Genomic DNA, 12,006 nt, shown 5'->3' with positions numbered 1-12,006 from the left:
ACTATTTCAGAATTATTTAAATTATTAGCTAGTCTCAAAATTCAACACTCCAATCTAAAATACACCATCTGATTCCACATAGCAGAAATACACAAAAATAATTTGGTTTTAAATAATCCACTCAAGTAAAAATAAAGGTTTTCATTTTTAAACAGCACAATTTTAAAAAGGCAGCTCCTCCAGCTTTGTGTTAATGAGGCCAAAATTGCAAGATCCATTCCAATTTCTTTCCCCACCCATTTCTGTATTTCCTTAAAGCCCTGATGTGCAAGAGGAAGGGAAAAATGCTTTTACACCTACGTAGATGTAAGTTGAAATTATTATAATTGTGCAAATACAAAAGGCCTGGGAACTCCTCACCTTTAATATATGCTCTGTTTGCTAGCACTCTTTTCAGGATTTTAATTTGTTACACTTGTGATAAAAATACATACTGTTAACATTAGAAGTCCTACTTTTAGTAACAATTACAAGCAAATCCCACACAGGCCAAGCCACAAACTGTTTTAAAGAGTGCTATCATTTCATTTGGCACTTCACAGACACAACATATGACAAAATACTATTTCAGCTTGTAGCATTTTACAATCTAATTTGGGAACAGAAAGTTGTAGTTGCCAGATATATGGAGATGGGCAACTGCAACAAATGGAAAGGCTGAATGCACTTGCAAGATTGCATGTTTGTGTACAAAAGAAGTTACTTTTCAGCACACGGTATTTTTATTTCATGGGTTTGTTTTGGTTTTTTAGTAACAGCAGAAATCTGATTTCCAAATTTTTTAATTGGAAGTTTTTCCAGAACTAGTGGGTAAGAGAGCAGAAGTTTATTGAAGAAAATCTAATTGAATAAAAGGACTTTTGAGGCAAGAAGATTGTGGATGTGTATATAAAAGAGCTTCAGATAAAGTCATGAATCCAGTTTCTGTCCACATAGTGGTGTTAAGAAGTTAAGGTGGAAAGAGACTGAGAATTAAGGAATTACTCAGTTAAAATCCTGGGGAACAAATACTGAAATCGAAACGGCTGTAATGTATCCTATCCCTATCCTAAATCATGTATTGATATAGCAACACTACTTTCCAACTCCTACCATTTATAGACTATATATGTTACCAATTTCAAGTGTTTTGTCATTGTTTTGGAGTATTATGTTCACTGTAGCTAAGAAATCCAGTAACATCCAGGGCTGAATTTAGGAGTGTTGCCAGCAGGCTGAGGTAGGTGATCTTGCCCATCTGCTCAGCACTGGTGAGCCCACATCTGGAGTGCTGTGTCCAGCTGTGGGCTCCCCAGCACATGGGCATGCTGTAGGAGATCTAGTGTGGGAACACAAAGATGATTAAGGGACTGCAGCATCTCTCATATAATGAAAGTGAGAGAGGTGGGATTATTTAGCCTGGAAAAGAGAGGGCTCAGGAGGATCTTACCAAAATGTATAAATATCTGATGGGAGAATGTAAAGAAGACAGTGCCAGACTCTTCTCAGTGGTATCCTGTGACAGGACAAGAGGCAATGGGCACAAACTGAAATACAGGAAATTCCATCTGAGCATAAGAAAACACGTTTTAACTATGAGGGTGGTTGAACACTGCAGGAGGTTGCCCTGGAAGGTTGTTTAGTCTTCATACTTGAAGTTATTCAAAACCCAAATGGACACAGACCTGAGCAATGTGCTGCTCTAGGTGACCCTGCTACAAAGTAGACCAAGTGGAATAGATGATGCCCAGGAGTGCCTTCCAAACTTAACTGTGATCCTGTGATTTCCTGCAATTTCTCAGAATGAGGAGAGTGCAATGTATGTGGAGAAGACTGCTGCTATGAAGTCATATTGGGTTTTATTTTAAATATGAAATACAGAATTTTCTTCAAGAATGAGTAACTGGTAACTTTTCAGTGCTTTCTTGGTTTAAACATTTTTCTCCCCCTTGTGTTTTCCTAAGGTATGCAAATGTGGATTCTTAATACTATAGAAGCAGTGACTTTGAAACTGATTCAAAAAGGCAAGACAGAAAAATACCTCCAGTAAATGAAGAAATGTACCAGACTGCTGCATTTGCTTGGTCTTACCCGTGAAATCGGAGAATCCATGGAAGCTGTCATCATCTACCCTGCAGGCTTCCATCAGGCTACCAAAAAGGGTGCCAATGGGGTCCAGAGGGTGTCCCACCCAGCCTTCAAGATTCGTTATTGAGGTTACTCCCCTGTGGAGAAGTTCTGTGGCAAAAAACACAGAGAAGGGACGGAGGGAAAAAGAGCTCATGTAAGCCCATCAAAACAATTACACAAGTGAAACTGCTTAAAATGCCCTCAAGTACAGAATTCAAAGCATTTCCAGTAGTTTCTGCATAGAAAGAGAAAATAGTATCTTTCAGGGTAAATTCATTGCCCTTGGTGAATATGTAAATGAGGAATAATAAAAGAGAAAAAATGGAAGCCAAACTTTTTGAGCACCAACAAAGCATATTATGGGTCAAAAATTTCAATGGCAATGTCTTTTAAATCTCTTCCTTGCTACTACTAGAACTCTTCTGAAAATGACTGCTTGAAGAATTACAACAAGGACTTTTTTGTTGTAAATATTGTATATTTACAACAATTTGCTCACTCAAAAAGACACAGTACCTTTTTTACATTTTTAAGTTAATCTGATAGAACTGAAATAATAAAAAATATTCTAAAATATGTTCCAATTTCATAAATTATGAGCTTATACAGCACCTCTCTCTCTCTGCACTAAAGTCAGGATGATAGTTACTTTAAAAAAAACAACAAGTGTTTAAATGAGGCACACAAGAAAAAATTGTCTTTTCATAGGATCAAGTGTATTTTTGGTCATTTTAAGATTTTAGTCCACAATACCTTCGTCAATATTTTTCTGTAGCCCATACCCATTACTTGGTTAAAACACAGAAAAAATATTGAGTGCAATGAATTGGAGGAAGTGTGGTTGTGGTAACAGGTATTAGCTATTCCCCAAATCCACGTCATATCGATCCCCAAATCCACGTCATATGGTAACAACTACCCTTTGACACTCATAGCTTTTTTCCTCCCAGACATACAGATACAAGTAAACGATGAGAGATTAGATGCATTATTGACTACCCTCTAAAAACTGTATACAAGCCATTATGGCTGCTCTGCTTCTCTGCCTGTCACACATTAACTTGTACCTCCCTTCACTCTTGTTCACAAAGCATCATATATCTGAGTAACCATAGGCATTAAACTTTTAAGTCCTGCTTTCTCCTATTTAAATGAATGAGAATGAAACACAGACACACTGTCAGGATGGCTGAGGTTTTTTGAAACAATCCATTGGTGTGTAATATGAAAAAACCTAAGTAAATAATTCCATTCCTAACAAACAATAAAGACAATAGGCAGAAGTAAGGAATATTACCAAGAAGGATTCATCAGGGTGACTTCTTACTGATTCACTTTGTTCTATTTTTTTCTGTTGTGCCTACTTATGAGCTTCTCTTGTGTCATGCCAACTAAAGGCTTCAATCATATCATCAGAGGCATTTAACTTAAAATCACACAAGGGGCTCCACGGACATCAGATTAGCCACATGAATAAAAGCTAAGCAGAAGCATGGGGCTTTTACTGAACAAAAAGCCTAAAGCTGGGCTGTAGCTGCAGTTTCCCTATGCTTGTAGAGACCAGCACACTGTATGTTATTAAAAGAGTCTTAAAAATTCCCCATGAAATTCAAAAATAAAAAAGCAGTAAGTGACAACACAGAAACAACAAACTACTTTGTTTCAGGGCAGGATGGATCACATTTCATGCACTTTTTAAAAATTATAATAGACTATTAGGTGATAGCTACAGAAACTGCTCACAAGGAAAGGAATTTAACAGAGGTACGGAATGTCTATATGCTGCAGTAGCAACTGGGAATGAAAAGGAGCACTATTACAACCAGCACACTTGCAGCAGATTTCTCACACCTGCCAGTGGTATGAACACACACACTGACACAGACACCTAACAAAAAACACTTACTCCTTTTTTCAGTGTGAAAAAAATACAGAGGCACATAGGAACTGCAGCTGAATTTTTATCAGCTAGGTGCATATCTTATCTTCTAAATGCTCATTTCTGGGAAAACATCTGAACACACTTGAAAAATTTACACATATGATTTCACACTGGTATTTTTGACTACAATGCATGAGGATACACACAGTTTACAATAACAGAGAAGATCTAAAATGAAATTTGAATGAAAGGATTAGTGTAGCAGCTGAGAAAGTAATTCCAGTTTTTCTACATACTCTTCTACCACAAAGCCACCCCTTCATCCACTGCCTCTTCAAACCACATAGGTTCAGAGCAGAATTATTTTGCAAGGATCACGTGCCACAGAAACTATATCTAGAAGAGAACACCCCTTAAAAAAAAAAAGGTAGTGCTCAGTGAAACACCACAAAATATTTTATAAAAAATGGCATTAAAAAAAATACCAAACAAACAAAAAAACCCCCAGCCAATCAAACAACCAAAAAAACCCCCACACAAAAACTCAATCCCTCTCTATAGAGAAACTAAAATTTTAAGCGTTATAAGAGATTCTCTTGGAACACACTGCCACCTGCCACATTTGATGAATTTTTGTACTTCAGACTTTGCCTCATTGTAGCCTCTAGACATACATTTCAGAATATAAAGCTCAGCAAAATTATAGATCAGAGAAAAAAAAAATTAAACACCTGACATGGCAAATGAGAAGTCACCCTGTAAACAGGGTGACTATTTTCATTGTGTAACCAAAACCTCTGATTGGAATAAAGGCCCTATCATGACATATATATTGGGGAAGGCTGATAAGAGCCCTGCACAGCTCACAAGACAGTTCACAGAAAACCTCTGTCATCCAGAATGTGACATTACCACTATCCATCTCCTTCACTTTAGTTTCAAAACCAGTTTCCTCATGCAACCTTCCTGGTGTTACTGTCAACTTGCATGCCCTTTGCCCTCCTCTTCCCCACATTTACCTTTCTTCTGAGCCCGGAACATTTCCAGCTGTTTCTGCTGCTGCCTCCTTAGTGTATTAACAATAGCTATTGCTAGCCTCAGTGCTTCTCGTGGGTATCCATGAGATCGTAATGCATCCACCCTTGCGCAGGCTGTAGGAACGTGTTCTAAAACAGAAACAGTAACTGAAGAATAGCAATGCCTCCATAAATGCAATGGCCCTTTTTCCTAGGTTACTCAAAAGGGGTTTTTTTTTGTTTCAATTTTTTTCTGTTTTATTTTGTTTCTAAAACTGTGCAAGAGAGACTTAAAGGACTACTTCTGAGCCAACATTTCAAGAGAGCCTCTGTTCTTTTTGCCAGGCTCTTCATCCATCTCCCCACCACCTCCCCCCTCAAAATAATGCCATAGAAAATTAACAAAGCACCAAGTCATGGAAACATCTTTCCGGTTTAGCCACTTACCATGCCAGAGGGGCCACCCCTGAGAGTCAAAGAGCAAGTTTTCAGTGTCGTCATGGTAACAGTAGTTGGTGTATAGGTCACTGCTGATAATGTGCTGTAAGTGGCTGTCCTGCCAGTGCAGATCGCACGCCTCAATGGCTCGAGTAAACACTGTCCGATGTGGCCTGTTCGATGAATCTGTCATTTTCACAGGTTTAGAATACTGCATCAGCTTTTACTCATTCATACATGAATCAGTCATTCACAGTATTCTTGTCTTCTGCCTATTCACCAACCGGCAGTCAATGGCAGTCTGCCTTGCCCTTTCTCCACCTAGCAGCCCGCAGATGACATTCCACATCCAATTATTACCCAAGAGCTCAGACAACGTGTGTGCCATTCGTCTTGCATTCAGAGAGAGATCTAAAAACCAGCACAGCTGATGCAGACAGGACTCTGCAGAGAGAACTGCTAGAGGCGAAGGACATTCTACAGCAAGTACAAACTACAATGTACATGGCACTCAAGCTTCCCCAGTGTGTCCTTAGATTCACAACTGTCAGAATAAAGGAGGGGCAAACTGCATAAAAGATTTGTAGTTTTTCTTTCTGAGAAGTGACACTAACTTTTGACACTAACTTTGACTACTTGTATAACTTTGCTTGTCACAAACATAAACAAATACTATTAATAAAGTGAGGTCCTGGAGCCATAGGACTGACATAATCCTCACTGGACATCTTCCTACGGCAAAATTTCTGTAGTGACATAGCACTGCATCTATCAATGCCCAGAAGCCATGTCAAAGTTATCAACAGTGTGTCCAGGTTGGTCTGAACATGATGAGCAAGCAAAACACCTCTCTAAGGGGTCATTTGCTGAAAACTTATCTTCCTGTCTAGCTGTGAAATTTAATAATGAACCAAGCTTTTTCCTTCACAAGTCATCTTCCAAGGAAAAGAAACAACAACACACCTGCCTAAGTGCAGATCTGACACCTACCAAGAAACTTAATTTCAATTTTATTGCAATTGTATGCAGTGTGTATTATTACTGATGGTTTGAGGACTGCGAGCAGTTTTACCTGCAAAAACACGCTGCACTTTGCCTAGTTATTAGCAGTCTCGTTTGAAGATGACTCTACAAAGCTTCTGTCAGATTTGACAATCACATTTTAGACTAGAAAGCATGATATTGAGTACAAAGACACATCCTCCAAGACGGTAACACTGCAGTTGCGCCCTCCACACATCTAGTAATGCAGAAGGCACATACAGAGCACATCCTACAGACAGATGCTTCAGTTTCTCACACGTTCCATGTGAGAAACTGTTTAAAAAATCCCTCTTTAAACAGCTATCAAGCCTTTGTAACTGCAAACAAAATAAAAATCCCAGAAGCAGAAGTAATACTAGAGTATAGTCAAGCAAAAAACAACGGGCTTTTACACAACACACTTCAAGGACATCCAATTTTCATGCAACAATATTTAGAAGCACCAAGTGAAGAGTTAGAAGATCTAATAAAACACAAATACCTGCTCTGAAAGTGTTACAGCCCCAGTATAACAAAAAACCACATTTGTTCTTCTGCAAAGATAGCATTAGTACAACTGATTTTCACTGGTCAGTCCTCAACAAGAAAGTTACTTGTCCCAGGAAAGAGTGCTGAATTCTGCAAGGCTATAGTGTGTAAGATAGAAGTTATATTATATGTTGCAATCAGTGCATACGTTTAGGCTCACCTTGGTTAGCATTTGCACCCTGAGGCAAAGCATTGGTTAAATTGGGCAGCTCGTTTCCATGGTTTCCATCTTCCCAGGGACAAACATCCACACTGTTCCATTTTTTCAGCTGTTTTAGCCAACTGGACTTCTGCTCCAACTTGCAGTGGGGATTTAAGACTATACACATCCACAGAGCACCTGATTTTAAAAAAATTGCTAAATTATGTTTTCTATTAAAAATTCAGCAGCCATTAACTAATTGCAAACTTCTACAGCATATACTTTTTCTCCACTCAAAGGCTACACTCCTTGCTTCCCAGCTACGCTCAACACCACACAGGGCTGAACTCCTGACACAGGCACTTGGGCTGGCGTGGCCAATCTGTAACAGCTGAAATATGGTTCCAAGCCAGCCTTCTCAATTAAAAGGCATTAGTAGGTCTTTTGTATTAGAAATCCAGAGTTCCCAGTGTATGGCTCATCAGATAGGAACATCAGTCAAAGGCAAGAAAGAGTTCACATAAAATTACAGAAGTTACATTAACCAAGTTTTTCTTTTAATTCTTTTCTCAGAAGTTAATGTTGTTTTATATTAATGACACCTATGTATCTTTCAGCTTCACATTACAGAAACCAAAGACACACATTAGTAAGACAAGCATGTTGTAAACATATACTTTCACACACAGAACCCATCAGAAGTACTCATGTAATTCATTCCCAAATGCATCTGAGTCTCAGATAACCAGTACACATCAGTTTTGTGCAGTGTGACAGGAATAAGACATTTTTATAGCAATTACTTCAGTAATTTAGTTACTCTAGAAAATTTGTTTTACATTTTCTGTTTAGGGAGTTCTAAGGTAAGGCTAATTTGTGCTGACATATCACACACCACCACTTCATAAACTGCTCCCTGAGACTGTATCTAGCACAGCAGGCATAAATACATCTGGGTGTCTAGAGGCAATTTTCAAATTGACAGGTTTTTCTCTAAGTCAGCTGTCCCTTCACCAGCTTGAATTTTGATAGAAGCACGAACACATCTGAAAATACTGTTTAGCAACAGCTCATTTGCTCATTAAGGATGTGCCTTAGACACTAAAAGAGACCACAAGAATATGCTTAGACTATACAATGTTCATGACAGGCTGGAAAAAAAGCCAAAGAATAAAATGCAGTTGGTTCTTCTAGGATAATAAATGTCTCCCATTCTGTGATTCTTTTGCTAACTAAAAATGCAATATTGATACCCAGGGTACAGGGCATCACATTACATTCATTCCTAAAGTAACTCAGGTTGACCACAGCACAGAAGCCAGTGGAAAAACAGCATGATTATTAAGGTTAAGTCTCCTGCTGTTCAACACTAACATATTAGGGAAATTAATATCCAAGAAATCCAAAAACCAAACCAAAATACAGTATGTTACTATTCAGAACACCAGAGAGACACTAAATTACTGCAGTTTATTACTGCACTGTAGATTAGACTACTGCAAGTGCTCTGGGTTCAAGGAAGTTTCTGAAACTTGCCATGGGGATGAATAAGGCCAATACAACTTTTAAAAACTTATTTTCTTATTTTAATATATTACTTTCTTTAGATGCACTTGCCAGCACACTTCACTCTCCAAAAGGAGTCAAATTACAACTGGTTCTTATTATTAAGCATCAATGATTCAGTACTGCCCAAGACAGAATGTCTGCATTTCTTGCAATCTGCAAAACAAAACATAAGATGCAGCACATCGGAAAGCCTTGGAGAACAGTTGTGGGCTTGCTTATTTATTTCAAAATCAAATATCACTCGAAGGCATTACACTGTACCTCCCAGCGTCTAACAAAAAATCCCAAGCAAAACAAAATAACAACAAAAAAACCCCAACAAAACAAAAAACAAGAGCAACAAAAACCAAAGAAAAACCAACCAAAACCAAACCAAAACAAACCCCATAAGACCAAAAAAACCAAACCAAAACAAAAACAAAAACCAAAACAAAAAAAAACCCCAAAAAAACAAACCAAAACAAAAAAAACCAAACCAAACCAAAACAAAAAAAAACCCAAAACCAAAAAAAACCAAAACCAAAACCCCCAACAACGTACCCATATAATACTTTGTAAGCAGATTCCCAGTGTAGGCAGACTGAAGCAAAAGCAAAGTGGAATATCTTAAACCCACTTGGTAAGTATTTCAATCATCCATCAAGGCAGAACACACATTGCCGTGCTGCACCATAACCCTATAGAATAAGTGGCCTTTTTTTTTGCCCTCTACATCTGAGGAACACCACTAGAGGCATGACTATTCACCAGCCTCCTAAGGAAGCTCCACTACACATTTGGTACATCTATAAGGCAGGAGAGGGCACGATAACCCAAACTACTAAAGTTCTTTAAAAACATCTGTAGTTTCATGTGGGAAACTATGTCAAAGCTAACTACGTTTTTAGTAGTCACTGTCTCTGAAACTCAGGCAACTTTCACGTAAAGAAAAAGTGTATTTCCAATAAAGCCCTCACAACCCGCTTAAAATTTCTCTAGAACCCACAGCTGCACCCTGCTCCCTGTGAGTTCAGAGAAAGCTGCAGGCAATATTTGAGATCTCAAACAGCTTTGAAGGCTGTTGATTCCCTGCAGGAAGAGGAGTGTGAGACTAAACTCCTACACCAGAAGAAAAAAAGGGAACAGAAAGAGCTTCTGTAGTGATACGAAGTGTACTACCTGGAAGAAGGACGCATAATGCCAATGACCCCACACTCTTCAATCTATTTCGATTTCTAGGTCTTTTTGGTTAGTTTGGGTTTTAGTGAGGTTTTTTTTGGTGTAAATTTTTTCCTTCTCCCCTCTCCCTGTCCCTGCTTCAATTGTATGCATTTATCTCTATTCATATCTCTTCCTACTTTTGCTCCCTAAACACCTTCTGCCTCCCCTGACATGTGCTCCATTCTGGCTGTTTCAATTCACTGATTCCTGCCCTGCTCCTCACGCTGGAAAGTCTGACGAAAATGCTCACTTGTGCTCAGCCTTTATCAAGTGGCAGGAGCCTGAAGGATATTCTTATTTTACTCTGATGCTGCTCAGTGGAAGCGCCCTCGAACTAGCCCTTATATGTCAACATGGTACAACCTGAAGGTGTGCCCTAGTCTTAAACAGGAGAGTTTCTATTTCTGCCTGATGGCTCCCACTGGGGGAAACTGCTGATCATGTTTACCTTTACTATAGAAATGGCCTATGGACAAAATGAAGGAAAGGTACTCATAATTTGCAAGAAAGGTACTGGAATCAACTTCCAGTGACTTCAGCCTTAAAACTGCTGTTGGCAACAGCTCATGCTCCAAAGAAATTGGAACACATTCCAAAATACATTCCTACCATTCTTAAGTTCACATGTTTGATTACATTTAATGATGTCACCAATTCAAACTACAATATGAACAAAAGTCTCATTAAAAAGTAACACTTTTTAAAAAGAGACACCAAAACCCCAGAGAAAGTATTTGTGTTTACAGATTGCCTTTCTCTCTCATTACTATCTCCTTTTCCCCAGATTTTTTTCCATACTGGTTCTCAACAGGCTGACACATCAGGCTGACACATCTTCCCCCCACCCCAAACTGCATGCTACGAGAACACAACTGAAGTTCTTGTTTAAATTCCTGGACTCTAACTTACGTCTTTTCAGTACAAAACTCTTCACAGCACACTGCCAAAACAATCACCATTCCATATACAAGAAGTCTTCTCCAGAAAATATTTGGAAAATATGACAAGTTGCAACTGCAATTTGATACTTATTTCACAAGGGTATTAGAGCTGCCATACAGCAGTGAGGAACTGCCTATTTTGATTCAACACTAATCTATCTCCTGACCTGAAAAAAGGCAACTTTCCCAGAACAGACCTTTGGTTCAGACAGACCTCCTTTTGAAAATGCAGAATTATCACTCATCTTCAGTGTTTGTCACACCACAAAAAAAACCAAAGCAAACAAACAAACAAAAAACCCACCCAAAACACCCCCCCCCCCAAAAAAAAACCACACAAAAAAAAAACACAAAAGGAAAAAAAAAAAAGGGAAAAATTTTACATGCAGGCCTTCCTTGCACATACAAATGAATTTCAGTACTTTTATGTTTCTCTGGAGACATCCATACCTTGGAATTGATGAGACAGCGTGCATTTACATTGATCAGGATTTAAATATGCAACTGAAAAACGTTAAGAGCATTAAGTCACTGTAAAAGCAGATGTAGTATAGAACAGTAGGATAAGTACACATCCTGTGTACACACATAACCATGAAGCTAAAGGTAGTGCAAGGGATGTGTATAGACTCTCCCAAGAGATTAAGCATGGCTCATTGTTCATAAACCCCATTATATTTTAATCTTGCCCCAGTAAGTGGGATCGTGGTGATGGAAACAATTTTAGGGGGGTCCTAGGAAACTGATCATTCCTGAGGACCCAGCATACACTTCAGTTCATCTGTTTGATTACACTCCACTTTTCTTAAAAACACCATGCTGTCTTTGTCAGGGCTGCTGTACAGCTGAGCTTGGGTCAGCATTTCCTCATTCACAACACCTGTGTAATCAATTGCTGAGACTTGGCCTTTGCTTTGGATTTATACATTACATACACTTTAGATCAAACAGTGCATTTCCAAAATTAAAATATTCAAGAAACAGGTGCTGTAACACTTTTCTGCCCTTTCCATTAATGCACAGCTTTATCTTAAGAAATAAGCTACAGGAGTAGTATTTGAATTTCAAAGAAAATGGAATCGGGTAATCAAGACCATTCCCTCAGCCCAAGAGACAAGACCGCTTCAGCACCTGCTG

General features: G+C 38.6%; 1 protein-coding gene across 7 annotated transcripts in view; it reads right to left on the bottom strand.

Annotated features, from left to right (window-relative positions):
* ZSWIM6 (zinc finger SWIM-type containing 6) overlaps positions 1 to 12,006 on the bottom strand; it is a 114,925-nt gene that overhangs the window by 15,816 nt on the left and 87,103 nt on the right. For 5 of the 7 annotated variants that reach the window (XM_064404160.1, XM_064404156.1, XM_064404162.1 and 2 more), the window contains exons 5-8: positions 7,178 to 7,375; positions 5,455 to 5,631; positions 5,011 to 5,157; positions 2,071 to 2,217 (exon numbers count right to left, since the gene is read on the bottom strand). In XM_064404160.1, coding sequence (XP_064260230.1) covers positions 2,071 to 2,217; positions 5,011 to 5,157; positions 5,455 to 5,631; positions 7,178 to 7,375 — 669 coding nt within the window. The remainder of the gene's footprint in view (positions 1 to 2,070; positions 2,218 to 5,010; positions 5,158 to 5,454; positions 5,632 to 7,177; positions 7,376 to 12,006) is intronic. The other 2 variants (XM_064404157.1, XM_064404158.1) reach the window with 1 other exon arrangement.

This window comes from Passer domesticus, chromosome Z (assembly GCF_036417665.1).
Source record: "Passer domesticus isolate bPasDom1 chromosome Z, bPasDom1.hap1, whole genome shotgun sequence".
NCBI classification, from domain to species: Eukaryota; Metazoa; Chordata; class Aves; order Passeriformes; family Passeridae; genus Passer; species Passer domesticus.
This window is presented reverse-complemented; position numbering and strand designations above follow the sequence as displayed.